Source organism: Fundulus heteroclitus, chromosome 6 (assembly GCF_011125445.2).
Source record: "Fundulus heteroclitus isolate FHET01 chromosome 6, MU-UCD_Fhet_4.1, whole genome shotgun sequence".
Classification (NCBI taxonomy): domain Eukaryota; kingdom Metazoa; phylum Chordata; class Actinopteri; order Cyprinodontiformes; family Fundulidae; genus Fundulus; species Fundulus heteroclitus.
In genome coordinates, this window is record NC_046366.1 from 13,115,759 (window position 1) to 13,132,020 (window position 16,262).

The 16,262-nt window shown below is 40.7% G+C and overlaps 1 protein-coding gene across 2 annotated transcripts; it reads right to left on the minus strand.

Annotated features, from left to right (window-relative positions):
• Positions 1-4,495: 4,495 nt before the first annotated feature.
• Positions 4,496-15,285, minus strand: cfap94 (cilia and flagella associated protein 94). Of its 2 annotated transcripts, none has more exons than XM_012874619.3 (16): positions 15,198-15,285; positions 14,035-14,052; positions 13,793-13,847; positions 12,096-12,184; positions 10,576-10,680; positions 10,207-10,344; positions 9,607-9,741; positions 9,425-9,528; positions 9,140-9,335; positions 8,928-9,057; positions 8,425-8,579; positions 8,193-8,334; positions 7,714-7,928; positions 6,361-6,519; positions 6,021-6,134; positions 4,496-5,232 (listed from the first exon to the last, which is right to left on the minus strand). In XM_012874619.3, exons 1-16 carry the CDS (start codon positions 15,198-15,200, stop codon positions 4,957-4,959), a joined length of 2,034 nt encoding a protein of 677 aa, XP_012730073.2. In that variant the 5' UTR covers positions 15,201-15,285; the 3' UTR covers positions 4,496-4,956. The 2 variants fall into 2 exon arrangements, with proteins under 2 accessions (XP_012730073.2, XP_021178282.2); XM_021322607.2 differs by having other exon boundaries at positions 13,996-14,052; positions 15,198-15,216.
• Between the last annotated feature and the right edge of the window lie 977 nt (positions 15,286-16,262).

Consider the following 16,262-nt stretch of genomic DNA (forward strand, 5'->3'; position numbering starts at 1 on the left):
AGAGTTTTATTTCTTTTTTGTTTGTTTTCTTCAGTGTCTACATTCTGACCCAATAGGTGAAGCACTACTAAAGCTAGTTGTGTTTCCATCAGTGGTTTTTTTATGCGCATTTTGAAGTATCGCGTTAGAAAAATAGATAAGGCGATACCCCCTGGCACTTGAGAGACACATGGGGGTGAGGGCAGGACTAGACCTGTCACGATAAACAATAAGCAATAAATCAATTAATCGCACATTAAATCTTAATTACTGGATTAATTAAAATAAACACGATAGTTTGCGTATGCAAGCTCCCGCTGGGTGTCTCGCTCCTCTCTCTGTAACAAAAGGTTTCAGTTCTGTGCATCGGTGTCTACTCACCCCTCCCTTCCATTCTTCGATCTTAAATCTTGTCAGGTAGGCACATGGTCAAAGTTCAGCGTGAGGGAGAGCCAGAGAAACGCTAGTTTGAAGTCGCTGTGGTGTGGGAGCTTTTGACGGCGGCCAACCGCCTAATTTATCTGAGCCGGTATATGCAGAGGGTGTACTTGAGTTATTATGCCATCATCAGGTTGTTCCAAAAAAAAAAGTAAAAAACAAAGCAACTGGACTTGTTTTCCGTTGTAGAAGACGTTTCACTTCCTTTCCAGGAAACTTTCTCAATTCAAAAAGTCTGGAGTAATGTGGAGTAACAAGCTTTATATTACTGCCAAACAAAGGCCTTGTAATGGCTTAGATAAAATGCAAATTCAACAGAAACAAGTCCACCCCTTAGTAATGGGCGGTCGTTAAAGCCATTAAGCCAGCAGATTGGAACGAAACTGGTCCACTCCTCTGTAACGAGGAGTCGTTAGGGTCGTTATTGGCCTGGCTTAAAGGAGCGATGTTTTGATCACAACAAAGGCCTTTGTTTGGCAGTAGTACTTGTTACTCCACATTACTCCAGACTTTTTGAATTGAGAAAGCTTCCTGGAGAGGAAGCAAAATGTCTTTAACTACGAAAAACAGATCCAGTTGGTTTGTTTTTTACTTTTTTTTTTTTTTTTGGAATGACAATGACCTGGATGACTGAGAATCTTCACCATCATCAGGTTGGTTGAAAAATGTCTCCAAATGACAATATTATCATTTATCGCGATAAGTTTTAGGAAAATGTATCACCCAAATAAATTTGTTATGGTGACAGGCCCAGGTAGGACTAATCCCTGTCGTTAGGACTGAAGGGCATTGGTCGCAGTTTTTACAGCTCTACACAGATCACATTTTTTAACCTCCTTTTTCTGCATGCATAATGTATTAACTACTGCCAGGATGGAAGGACCATTTCACCCTGTATAGCAAAAAGTGTCGCAGGTCCTCGTCGGCTTCATCTGTCTTACGGCTGGCTTCTAGTGAATGACCAGCATGAGTTCCTCGTGACGTTGCTGGTATGATGCTTTGTTTACTGCCACGGGCAAGACACGTAGAAATTCACAGAACCGCAGTGAAAAACAAAATACTTGGAGCTAAAACGTCTCATGTGACTCTTTCTTTTTTTCTGTTGGTTTTATCCTCTCCCAGCTGCTGTATCTCGGCCGTGAATACCCAAAGGGAGCGGCTTATTTCAGAGGACGCCTAAAGTGCGCCTTTATGAAGCACAAAGATGAGACCGACCCTGAGAAAATCCGACAGCTGGTTGCCAGGGGAGACCACGTCATCAAAGAGCTGGAGGCCCTTTATTTCCTCAGGAAATATCGTGCCATGAAGAAGCGCTACTATGAGCCTGAGAATTAAGGACTGACTTTATCCCCCCCCCCCCACTGAACAGGGACACATGGAGACGAGGAGGAACAAGCTGCAATTCAATTACTGTTCTCAAGGACTTTTAATAAAACCTACTGAGTAAAACTTCAGTGTAGTCTCAGGAGACGCCAACAGTTGGTCTTCAAATAATCTACTTTTCACTACTTTTTTAATTTATTTTTTATTAAAGATGTACCTTTAAACTGAAACTGCACATATGTGGTTTTAGGAGGGCCCACAGCACGAGGCTGCCACCCTCAGTGATTGACACAGTGCAGTATTGTTTGCCATTAAAGCCTCTTCTTGACATATTCATGTCTTTGTCCATTAACCAGCCATACGTCTTTTCTCCAGAGCTGTCCAGCTTGTGCGTCAGAACAGAAAAGCATGAGCTTTGGTGCAAATCACATTCTCTTTAGATCAATAAACTCACTTATTTGTTTTCTTTTGAATGTCATTTTTAAGCTTCAAAGAGCCGTGTGGTCCCCGTCATCAGTGGATTGGTGAGCTGAATTGACTTTTTGTATAATGAACCGCTTTGGGCTAATAATGCTGTTCTGTATTTACGCATATTTATAAGAAAATGGTCAAGTTGTGTCAGGAGTTAGTGTACTTTACTGTATCAATGCACTATTTGCATAAAATAAAGTCGTTTTGAATGCTGACCTCGTGTGCTATAAAACATTGAACCTTTCGTTATTTCAGGTCTTTGACTTCACACATTCACATGATCATTTAGCATTCTTTATGAAAGATGCTCTGAAAATCCCTTAAACCGTTTACTTTGTGTGGTGTTTTTTTTTTCTTGCTATTCACTTTGTATCAGGGCCCACCCAGCGAAGTGGCTTTCCTATGAAATTATTTATTTATTTTAGGGCTGTTAACTTAAAGTCATCATAAAAATCATCATACAATAAAATAAAATGAAGCAGAATAAAATTTAATTCTGCTTGTCCCAAACATGAAAACAGCAAGTTTCCCTGTAGCTCTACGCTTCTTCAGGAGTGAATGCTGCTTGTCGGGACTTTGATGCAATCCACTGGTTCCCTTATATAGGAAATTTTTGACCAATCTGTATAATCTGATTTAATTTGACTTTGTAAAGTGCCTTGAGATGACATGTTTCATGAATTGGCGCTATATAAATAATAATTGAATTGAATAGTTCTTAGTAAATCAGCGGCACAGAGAAAGTCTTCCGCCTAAGAGCCGTGGGACTGTAATAAGCCAAATTCAAAGAGATGCATACTTTAAGGGACCTTTTTAAGGTCTTGTAACATTGGGAGCTTCAGCACAGACCCCTCGTTCCTCTTCCTCTTTAAACAGAGCGCTTTACAGGCTGTGTTGATGCATTTTCCCCCACAATGTTTATTCCTCACCCACAGCACAGAACTGAAAAGAAGAATTGTTTCCGCTCCCCTCACCGCCTCAACCTGGTATCATTGAACATGAATTATGCTGGGACTGGACAATCCGTTCAAAATAGCCTATAGTTTTTTTTATAGCCATCCAGGCTGTGTAGAAGAGTGAGACGCTGTGAAGTGGAGAGCTTCAAAGGCTGCGCCTATTCTCATAGAATTTGGGGATACGTCATAAAGTGCTATTTCCTATATGGCCGTTTCCTTTTGGCTTAAGATTATTGCTAATGGGTTAAAGGCAAAGCAGTGGTCATTGGGTGACATGGGGGTTACAGCCTGGACAGGTCACCGGTCCATCACAGCAACACAGAGACGATCAGGAACAACAACCATGCACACACATCCAATCACTCCTAACAGCCATTTAAATAGACTAAATAACCCGAAAAGCATGTTTTAGGAAAGGTGGAGCAAGCTCCAGTGCCCTGAGACAACTCACATGCCCAGGAAGAACAGAAATACTCCATGCAGGGTTTGGAACCCAAGACCTACTTGGTGCAAAACAAGACTAGTCCCATTTTGTGTCGCTGTGGAGGAATTTAGCTTTTTTAGTGTGTCTGCAAAGTCTACAGTTTTAATGTCTGCGTGGAAAAAAACGTCCGCATTTTTCCCTCAGAGCCCTCCTCGACCTCGAGCTGTTGACGGTGGCTTTGGTCCGCTCTCAGGCCAGTGCTCTGCTGAAGGAGCTGAAACAGTCTTGGGATGGTTTCTTGGCCTCTCTTAAGGCAAAGCTTTCTTAAAGTCGCAACGCTTCATTTCAGTCTGCATATTATGCAGAGAAAAGGGTCTACAAAATACTTTCAAATGTTTAAAAAACAAAAAGATCATTTGTTTAATTTTTACATACCCTGTCATGCACACGCAAGGAGGAGCTGCTGCTTAACAGCTCCGCCCCTGGTCGTGTCATTGGCAGAGAAAAGACGTCCCGAGTTGACCCACGTTTGCTGCTTATTCCTACTAAAAAAAGCCTGGACTCACTCCATCTCGCAATGAGTCAATTATTACCAAATTACCTCTTTTATGTCATAATACATTGCATAAAAAAGCTTTTTTTAGCTGCTTTGATGCTCTTGCATGGGAACATCTACCGCGGCTTGCAAACTAATCCTACGCTTTAAACTTTTTCACCCTCTGTCCAGTTACAACCACAAAACTATGTATTTTGTTCCAATTTTATTGTAAAACTGGAGTGTAATGATTCATGGTGGGTTTTTTTTTTATCTTTCACAAACAAAAACAGTGGAGCTGCAGGTATCCACAGCTCAGGTGGTTGAGTCTTTAACCAGGAAATATGTTAGTTCTCTGCTCCACAAATTTAACCTTGAAGGATCGGTGGCCAGAAGAAAATCCCTACTAAGTGTCATTTGCAGTTTGCTACTAGCCAGCTCACTTTACATCATGTTGGAGAAAGCAGACATTTATTACTTTACGAGCAGTTATCTGTAATAATCAGGAGAAAACATGAAATATTTAGATTTGTTGTTAAGTTAAGAAGGCTGTTATTGTTTGGGCAATTACTGACCTGGGATCAGCGTGACAAATGAGTTAAGAAATCTGACCGGTGACTTTTGCATAAAATTCAAACTCCGGCACGTTTATGCAAAGCATTTATTCACGGTCGATCTTCACCAAGCATATTGTTCCGTCCCTAACAGCGGGATCGTCTGTTTTAACGAAGCCTTTTGAAAACGACTTTTGTTTAACCTGAGTCTGTTACGCTTCCCAGCATAAAACGCAACCTTCCTCCATTTATCAGTGCATTAGTCTCACGTCAGAATTATGAAAAAAACAGAGGTCGAGTAGCACGCAGGAGGCTGTGCACGGCGTCAACGAACAAGTAATGGGAATTTGTGGCCATGGCTATCCCATCGGGGCTCATGTTATCCTGCAGCATGTGGATGAAGGTGGAGTGGAACTGGCTGTCGGGGGCATGGTCTGGAGAAAAGGCGGCGCTGTTCTCGGTGATCTCCAGCCTCCGACTCCTCTGGGCTCCCACAAGGTACGTGCTCCAGGAGTCCTCAGGTACAGGGGTGGGGTCACGGTGCTCACACGCCTGGCATAGAGGATGGACATACAAATGAGTGAAAGCAGAAGAACTTTGTGGTATGCTGTCATTGGCTGCTGTCTTTGCAGGAGTATTCACGCCTTTTGAACTCTTTAGTGATTTCTCACATAACAACTAAGGTGTTCAATATATTTTTATAACTCAAAATAGTGAAGTGGGAGGAAAATAGTTCATGGTTTTCAAACGTTATAACAAATAAAAATCCAAAAATCGGGGTGTGCATGTCTATTTAGCCCCTAAGTTGATAACAACCTGTATTTACAGCAGCAAGACATCTGGAGAATGACTCTACCACCATTGCTCATCTAGACGCTTACATTTTTTTGCCCATTCTTTTTGGACTGATAGCTCAAACTCAATGGGTGGAGCGTGTCTATCAACAGCAATTCCAGGGTTCAGCGCTGGACTTTGGCTCTTTCTATCATCTAAATGTTTTAGCCTAGGACACCATCACCATGGACGCCTCTCTTCGAATGAACACCACAGCGATCCTTCATCTCACTCTTAACTCTTTTAGAACCCCTGAAAGATTTTCTTCATGTAATGCCCTGTATTTAGCTTCCTCCATCTTCCCATCAACTTCAACTAGCTTCCCTTTTCTTTAGGGAAAGCATCCCCACAGTATGATGCTGCCACTACCACATTTGGCCTTGGGGCTGGTGTGTCCAGCGTGACACTGAAGCCTCAGTTTCCTAGTTGTTGGACATGACTGTGCTTTAAAGGAATAGTTAGTGTAATGTTTAAAGGAAAATCAAGGTTGCAGCAAACAGAAATACCTGAAGGACCAGATGCTCCTCTCCACATTTGGCATTCCACTTGCTCCAGGAGAACGCACAAGCAGATGCAAACAGGGCCATCTGCTCGTAAGCAGCCTGTTCTGTCAGCGATTCCTGAGAAGAAAAAAAAAATAGAGCCAAGCAAGCAGAACATGTTCTGATGCTGTGAGGAACAAAATGTCATGCTGATATTGCTTGGCACATTTAACTTTAACGTAAGAAACGTGACAAGACGAAGAACTTTGTCGAGCAAGAAGCCCACCACCCCTAACGGCACGTAACCAAACACGCTGCCATCTGGTCTCGTTTTGCACCGTTATAAAATGAAACCAGTGAAAACCTTCTTGCAGATGCTGACGTATTTGTGCGTGTGCTCGTTTGCAAAGATGTTGATCCCCGCCTTGAGCATGGCTTTCTGCAGCGCCGGTCCGCTCATCCACTTCCCCGTCAGGTGAGAGAGGCCTCTGTGCTGCTCCATCTCCAGCATGCACTGGTTGTTCTGTCCGTCACATTCAAACACAAAAACAACGTAATCAGGCTGCTACGATCACAGCATCGGTTTTAAACAAAGACACGTCGCTACTGTTGGAAGATGGTAATCAGCTGTTTAACCGGGCATGGAAACAACCACAAGATGTATGATTTATTGGTGTTTAACATTATAAAAACATGTTTACATTTCTATTTATAAAACGCTGGAACTGTTTTGGCAGCAGAAAGCCAAAGGAAGTTCTTGGAGACCCAAACTATTAAGGGATATTACACAAGCAAGACATTACCAGGGTTTCGGTGCCATTAAAACGTGAAAACAGGGGAAATATTTTCATTTGTGAGTTGATTTGCTGGTATAACTCCTTGCTCTTTGTTTTTAGGTTTCCCTCTGAACAAATTGCTGACCACCATATAAACTGAGACTGAAATCCTGTAGAAATGAACAAATAATCTCCCGGGGGTCCCCTCGTTTTGTTGTGTCCCTTGGACGCAAAAAAAGTACCGTTTTAAAGGTTGTCACATGATCAATCGGCATATTTTGTTTCCAATAACTCTTAAAAGCTATTTTAAAATCAGTTAACATATTCAACTTACATTCAGGAGTGTTTACCCCTAAAATACTACTTTTATTTTAACAGAAAACGTTACTTCATCCAAACGTTTCTGGCATGACTTATTAATTCCCTGGTTGCATGGAGGAGAGGGTCAAAGATCTGATGAAGACTCCAGCAACACTTAAAGTACGGGGAACCAACGGGGAACCAACTTGACCAGCGCCTTTCAGCTTGTGGCCTTCATCCGGGTCGTCCAGTGACTGCACGCGCAGTGTGAGAGCTGGGATTTTTTTTCTTGATTCATCCATGAAAGGAAATATCAACTAATAAAACAATCAACCTAATCTGTCTTTTATTGTTCCAGACAGAACTTGAGTGATGTATTATTTTGTTTTTGAGATCGGGAAGTTCAAGTTTCAAATTCTCTACAAGTCACTGAAGTAAAAATCACAATTAAGTTATTGAGTCTTAGTAAAGCTTCTAAAAGTTCTGAACTCAACCTTTTTTTCTGAAAAATACATATTTTTAGCTGCTTTTAAGTGACGTAATTTTCCCTCAAACATCTGAATGTTTGGTCCCAAAAGTTGCGTCAGATTCAACATCCTCCAACAGCAGGCGGCTTCACTTTCACAGAACAAGTCTCTTGCCTGAATGGTGATGCTGAAGTCAAGGAGGGCGCCCTTGATGGTAAACAGAGCAGAGTTTTGGCCCAGCGGACGAAGCTCCCAGCCCCGAAAGGGAAGGTTGGCGTAGGTGTTCTGCATCAGTGCAACGGTCTGGAGCGTTTCCATGCTGAAGGAGATCCTGGCCTCTGCCTCCTCGTAGGAGACATCGGTGATGCCATCCGATCTCCACTGCTCGTCTGGGCGTGATGAAGCCAGAATTGGTGACTCTCACAGATCGAACAGACAGTGCCATTCAAACGCATTCTTTCCCATGAAGCTTTTTCACATTTTGTTACATTATAACCTGAAACTTTGGTAGGTTTGGTCAGGATTTAATAATTGTGAAGTGGAAGGACTTGTTTTTGTTCGCATTTTATGATTGTAAAATAGCAAAACATGAAAAGGCTCAAGGGACATGAAACCCGCTCTACCACTTCCGATGGTATTTCCCTTGTTTGTACCTCCAGCATCCCAGCGAGCCACAAGAGGAGGCTCCATGTTTACAACCCAGTCAGGAAGGGTAATGGACACCCCGAGGGGGGGGCAAGCCTCACTGTTGGGCCTCCCTGTTGGATATGGGAACTCCTTCAGGCCATCCACAATCTGGAAGAACATACCATGGATATTTGAGGATCTGCTCAACTCAACGTGAGCTGCGAGTGCACATTGTCACTAAATGCTTGTTGTAATAACCTGCAGTATGGTATAACCTTTTCCCCTGATGGGCTGTGGTGGGAGGTGGAATAGATCATAGTAGAAAACTCCACCCAGGGTTGTGTACTGCATCAGATCTACAATCTGGGCTCCGCTTCCTGCCGTCGCAACTTCAGGAACAGTCGGATCCGTAGCTGTGGACAGAGAAGGTTGAAAATTATACGGATGTGCTTTAGAGAGAAATGTTACATGGAAACTCAAAAAATATAAAAAATCTGCCATTTTGTTTGACCGTTCAAAGTTTCTTGGTTCGTCAAGATGATTCTCCTACCATCCGACAGGCTTCTCCAGTTCTTCAGAAGTGAAGAAGGCCTTTGGATGTGAGGAGGAACATCTTCAAGAACCCAGGTTTAAAAATTAAAACAACTGTGAAATCACAACCGGAAAAGAGTTGTACGAGTTTGGCCGAAGGATGTCACGGAGGAAACCACAATAAAAAAAGATTATTTTCAAAAATCTACTTCAAGTTTTTTTTTCTTTACTTGGAGCATCAGAAAAATCCTGGCTGGACATGTGACCGTTGAGCGCTTCCATCTGTGTAAATATCTGGCTCCTGCTTCCCTCTGAGCCCTGCTGTGGGCTGCTGTTTCTTGACTGCAGGCTGGGTGAACTCTGGCAGATACAACCACACGGAAAATGACAACGTGGCTCTTCATGTGGCGACCTAAAGCAGGAACTGATCCGTTGGGCCCACCTGTTTAGCCTCTGACTCCTGGGGGGGCAGCGTCTCCTCCTCCGCTATCTGCTCCTGGGAAGGATGACGGATCCTTGCCAGCATTGACAGGTGGTCATAGTGGGTGTGGAGCATTCGTACGGCGATGTCGCTCCCGGCCAGGTGCATGGGAATCCTAAAGCCCATGCCAGCTTCCTCAAAGTCGAGCCCCTTAAAGCTGAAAAAAAAGAAAATCTAAACCAACGAGTTTGTCTGTGGCAAGAAAGAGAAACCATTTGTATATTCCCAACTCATTTAGATGCTAACTTTGGATTTTTGAAGAGGTTGGCCCAGAGACACAGCGTCAGCTTTTCATGTTTGGACATAGTCTGCATGTTCCTTGTGTCAGGGTCAATGTTTTCACTTGCTCCCTGCGATCGAGACAAAACAGGTTTCCACATATTGGGATCTTAATTTACTGACAGGATTGAGGCTTTACTTCCTCTTACCTTTAGGATCTTCTCGGCGATGAAAAGGTGCTTCGAATGGAGAAGCTCCTGTACTTCAATCAGAGCTTCTTGGTACTTCAGCACCTCTTTTGGATCTGTGGCCTCTTTCAGAAGCTCTTCCAGCTCTTCAACCAGCTATAATTAAGACCCCTGTTATTACGGTGACTTGAGAAAGTATTCACACCGTTTGAGCCTTTTCACGGTTTGTCACATTACAGCTGCGAACTTTAATGAATTTTATTGGGATTTGGTTTTTGGTATGTCGCCTCCCTGAGTCCACCCTGCGTGGAACCAGCTTTCACTGCCGTAACATCGTTAGGATTTTTTGGGGTGTGTCTGCACCATCTTTGCAGATCTAGACCTAGATCAGAATAACTCCAACTCAGTAAGATTAGACAAAGATTGTGTCTGTAAGCATCAATTTTCAAGTCTTGACAGATTCTCAGTCAGTTTTAGGTCTGTACTTTGGGTGGACTATTTCAACGCATGGATATGCTCTGATAGTTGATAACATTTAGTAACCGTAATTAATTACAATGTTAATTTGACTAACTTACTTTTTTGATTATTTACCACCAGAATGAATCTACAGATACAAACTTGCACAGCTGTGTTGCATAGTTGAAGGCCCTCTGCGATGCTGGATCCTGAGTCATCCCTCCACAGGCTGATAAATGTATTGATTGCCCGCTGGTCTCTTGGGTTTGGGACGCCGTCACAACGCATGAATCTCTCCCACTGAACACAAAGAGTGGACAGCATCGTCATGCTCAGCCATTAAAAATGACCAATGGGGAACTCAAACTTGAATTCCTAGTTTGTTGAGAATACAATTTGTGTATTTAATCCGTCAGACATATCAAAAGCTTTTCAAACTTCAAAGTGCGTCTTTTTATATCAGAATTTTTAAATAAATCAGATTATTATCATGATCACGTGCAAAAAATAAATAAAATAGAAATCGCCTACCTCAGCCTTTTCTGCAGCCTGGATCCTCCATTTGATTATTGCAGAGTTTTTTTCCTCCAGCAGATAGCAAAGTTCATTCAGCTCCTGCTCTTGGCTCTCTGAAGCCTGTTATCAAATGTGTACATTTCATTTTAATTGAAATGCAGAAAACAACAACAAAGATACTTGCAGTTGTTTAGAGCAGCTACAAGGTATCAGTTAAAATGTATTTATAAAGAAACCTTCTTATTAGATGCAGTTCAGAGTGCAGCACAGAATTAAAAACCAAAAAAGTCACGTAAACAGGGCCACAGGAAGCCAATTCACCGATTGTAAAACAGGTGTAATGTGAGTCTGCCTCCTGGTCTTGGTCAGCAAATGGGAAGCTGAGTTTTGTCTAGCAGCTAAAGGCTAGACATGATTTTCTTAGGGAGACCAAAAGACAAAAAACGCCACTAAACTGCCTTATACTTTGCCTCATAAATCTGTAAGGAGCAGATATTCATGCTTATCTGCAAGATAGGAGCTGAACTAGTTAAGGACAGTACCAGAGAGGCCTACCAGGTGTTTTTAAAAGAATTTAGTGATCCACTGTATCAAGGGCTGCACAAGATCCAGCGCCTCAAGGACTGAGAGCTTGTGTTGACTCCAGATAATGCCTGAAATAATTTACAATTTTCAGTAGGACTGTCTCTATACTGTGATTTCTACTAAATCCAGACAGATAACTTTATAAAAAATGTCAGTGTTTTTTTTATTTGTGTTAAAACAAGCATTACTAATCTGTTTGTAATTATTAAATCAATGGGATCTAGATTGCGCCTCTTCAGAAGGGGCTGCACCACAGCCATTTTAAGGGCAGCAAGGGAAGAGACCCATCTGAAGAGAGCAATTTACAATGTTTACATGTTTCAAGAACCTATGGAAAGACTGAAAAGCTGATGGGAATTGGGTCCAAAAGACAGAGGGTTGGTTTGACTTGGCAGGAAACTCAAGTATCAAGCATCTCTGCATCATCCTGGGTGAAACCACCCAGTGTTTTCTCGGGTAAATTCATTTAGTACATTCAATTGAATTGAAAACTGCATTTTGCTCAGACTAATACTTGTTATAAAAGCCTGCGATTGGTTACCAAAATTTATTTTTCCACTATACGTTCTTAGTAGTTATTCACTAAGCTTTAAATGTTGTTTTTAATGTGATAGATTTTAATAGGAAAATGCTTTCAGTTATACTGACTGCTGTGAGCTTGAGTTTGTGTTTGTGCCATCTCTCTGTATATAAAGGTAAATGCATTGGTATATATTCCCAACAGAAGACTGTCAACCATTGTCCAGCACACATCTCTAAAACCAACCTTCCTGTTTGAGCTTATCTTCAATGTGGTGTTTTCAGATTTTATATTCATTATATTTACAAAAATTAACTCATGAAATAAACTCTTCGGGAGCTTTCTTTCATCACTTTCACTGAATTTTGAAGTTGGGATATTTTTAGAAATCTTGCCCAAGGGCGCAGAGCATATTCTGCAGGGATCTTACCTTTTCCTCCAACCTTTGTATCTCCTCCTGCTTTCTCTCATTTTCCAGTCGCTCCTGTTCTTCTCTTTCGGCCTGAAGCTGAGCAGCTTCTGGAAACCAACAGGACACCGAATAAACGAGATCAACTTAACGCTGCATGTTGAAAGCAGATATTTACATACACAACATAAAAAGACATCACTTTGTTTTCTTAGTGTAATAAAACTGTTCCTTTTTAAGATCAGTTAGGATCAAATCTATTTTTATTTGCAAAAGGATGGAATAACGAGCAATAAAAAGGGTTTTCTTCTTCAAAATCAGAAGTTTGTACCAATAAACAATCTGGAAAGCTGAAATCATAACCAAAACATTAAAACATTATATTCAAATGAGACTGATGTGGCTTTGCTAACTTAGCTAATTCCTAACATTTGCCTTAAATGGAGGCACAAGTCAAACATACTTCTGCCTTGGGTGGCATCTTGGAAAAATCGAAAGAAATCATCCCAGATACCAGGAATAAAACTGTTACCTCGCTAGTTTGTTTCATCCTTTGGTACAACTCTCAGATGCCTCATCTGTTTAACCAATTACAATCAAGCCTGAGCACCATGGGAATGTCCAGCTGTTGTATTGTTCAGGAAAGGGACAGGCTTTGGGGTGAAACGTTTGTGCAAGCCCCAGAACAAAAAGCAAAAGACCTTGTGAAGGTGTTTGCTGAAGCTGGTCAGTTTCATTAGCCGTAGCGAAATAAGTGCATGGGCTGAAAGGCCACTCAGAGAGGAAGAAGCCATTATTGCAAATGCAACAAGCCTACTGGTTACAGTCTGCCAATGCACTCAAGGAAAAAGACCTTAATTCATGGAGTACTGTTATTGGACAAAACTGAAATGTGTTTGGTTATAATAACAATTGTCACATTTGGAGGAAAAAAGGAGTAGTTTGAAAGCCTGAGACCATCATCATCATCTCAATTGTGAAGTACGGAGGTGGCAGCATTATGTTGTGTTGGTGTTTTATTGCCGGAAAGACCAGGGCACTTCACCAAAGACATGGCATCATGAGAAAGGAACATTATGCGGGAAAAGTGAAGGAAGATCTTTAGACACCAGCCAGGAAGTTAAAGCTTGGGCACTAATTGCTATTTCAAATGGACAATGACCCCGAACATACTGCCAGTTAGTTACAAGGTGTAAGGACAACAAAGTTAGTCTCTTTCAGCTCCATCCCTTTGAAAATTTGTGGGCAGGACTAAAACAATCTTACCAGATCTGACTCAGTTACAGCGCTTAAGCAAACTGACGAGAAACTTGTCGAAAGATACCCATAATCTTAGGCCTCAGTAACACAGATTATAAGGCAATTGTATCAAATACTAAAGAAATGCATGTAAAGTTCTTAGCCTGAAGATTAATATATATATATCTTCCATTGTTTTTGCATTTAGCTATAAAAAATCATTAATTCTAACTGACCTAAAACCGGAAAGGTTTAGTCTGAGTCAATGTCAGAGCGTGGGAATAAAATGTTAAAATACATCTTTTTACACAGTGGCTTCAACTGTATCTATAAGCTGCAAGAAAGGTTAGTTTAAAGGTCGAGATTCAAAATAAAAAATGCTGATTGCATCAGGCAGCAGAGCTACCTGAAACACATGAATGCAGATACAGCTACATGGTTCATGTTCAGATGGACAGACAGACAGACATAAGGATTACCTTCCTCCTCTTGCTGCTTCTTTAACCTTTGAGCTTTGCTCAGCTTTTGTCCCTTCTAAAAACATTGGAGAAAAATAAAATTAATAAAGAGAGCTCATTGCGTTATCTGTACCTAGAGACTCGATAGTGTTTGAAAAATTTCAAAAGAAAAGTGTGAGAATTTCAAGCGTTTACTGCCAGACAAATAGAGCAACAGTGCTTACGATCAACGAGAGAATGAGCTGAGTGCTTTTTGCCCATACCTTTTTTTTCTTGGGTGGCTACATCATTCACAGAAAAGAAAGTTACATAGAGACATGCAAGAAAACAGAATTAAGGTTTAACATGAGAATTAAGAATCTGAAGAAGACAAAATTTTCACTTAAGATTGCAATGTCCAGAAAACGAAACAAGGAACACACAAAGTGACACACAGACAGTATTATCTCAAGATAATACTTTAAATTGAGTGACCTTATTCAAGCCCCGACTAATGACACTCAGGAAAATGCTAACTTTCAACCAATAAACAGCAAGCTCGTGTCCAAATTACATGGGAACACTATTTAATCAAATGTTGCTAACTTATCCCCATTACAGCCACAAACTTTATTGTATTTTATGGTGATTTTATGTGACAGATCAAAGAGCAATTCTTCCGTTAAAGGTTCTTGTTGTTTTATTTATTTATTTTGGAAAAATTTAAATCCATCATACTATGGGGATGCTTTTCTTCAGCATGGTTAGAGAAGCTGGTAAGAGTTGATAGAAAGGTGGTTGGATCTACATACAGGACAATCATGAAAGAAAATCGGTTGGAGGCTTTAAAAGACTTGAGACTGTTGCAGAAGTTCACCGTCCAGTAAACAACAACTTTTAACGTTTAGAGTTTTTTTTTTTCCACATCACAACTCTTTTGCGTTGGTGTATCACATAAAATAACAATAAATACATTGGAATTTGTAGGTGTAAAAATATGTTGTGTAAATTTTTTTTACTGATTGTTAATTACTTATTTTGGCAACATAAACTATTCCATACCAAACATATATGGGGAAATGGTCACATCTTTCAAGCAGGGACGCAGTAGTAGTAACCTAAACACTGGCTTCATGTAAAACAAAGCTGTGCAGTTTAGAAGACTGAACATGTAGTCCGCCGAATTTAGGAGGGTTTTTTAAATTATCATAAATAATAATAATATAAATAATACAAAGAAAGCGACCGATCAACTACTTTGCCTTGCGGAATTTGCTTTCTTCTCCAATGATACCTTCTTTCTTTGTAGTTTCACCCGTTAAAAATCATGTGATAAAAAATATATATATTTTTAGGCTCATTCAAAGAAAATGTTAAGCCCACTGGATGTAAAGTTAAACATGTTCTGACAAAAACAAAAATATTCATTGTTTTTGTAAAAACTTACCATCTTGACTGTGAGGGGAAAGCTCAAGTGTTACAGGTAACCGCGGCAACCGGCGCACATGCGCACTCGTATGTTTTCAACATGCGACGCAGCGAGAGGCTACACGGCGCTGTGTGTGTACGCCATGAAGGGAAAGAAAAGTGGGGAAGGAGAAAAGGACACGTCTTTTGCAAGTGGTCTGCTTCAATACATTTCCGTGTAGGCATACATCCGGTGACTTTGTGATAAATATGATGCCTGAAATGCACAGATATAAAGACGTAGGGGTCGTCTGGACTGCAGTTGTACATTGCAACGATGCGTTGATGCAGCCGCCATCTTGGTACGGGACTCCTCCCTGTGGCCGCCTGTTGATGCAAAGGGTTGTCTATAACAATCGTTCGTACAATGTATAAAGCTTACAACTCCACATTACTCCAGACTTTTGAATTAAGAAAGCTTCCGGGAATGGAAGCGAAACGTCTTCAAACTTCGGGGAAAAAAGTCCAGATGTTTTGTTTTTAAATTTTTTTGGAATCGTTCGTAAACGCTGGCATATGTTGTACACAAAATACTGATAGAAGCGAAAGATTTTCTGCAGAAGAAGCTCAATAATTCCTAGTCTATTTGAAATGTACTTATTTAAAATGCATCCTTATGGCTATGCTGTTTTCTTACTCCGTTGTGTAATTTCTTTTATATATTTTAATGTTAGATTTAATTATTTTTATGTATAGGTACATACTTCTAAACAGGTGTTAATAAATGAGAATGATTAATTATAAACTACAGTTCAGTATATTTTGGTGTAGATTTACAGAACTTAATAAGCAACATAATGTACAATAACCAAAAAACTGCTTGCATTAACTAGTTTTTTTTTCTCGGGTTCTTTCCAAAGCACAGCAGTCCTTACCCAATGCTTCTGTTTCGATTATCACCTAAAAGAAGCCACTGACCCAATAAAAAAATATATATGTTTAATAAAGGAATGCTGTGTCCATGTAATGGCCCACACAATAATAAAAAAGACAGTTTAGCAGTCACTGACACCCTAAACAACGAGCGAAAGCCACAATAAGACAT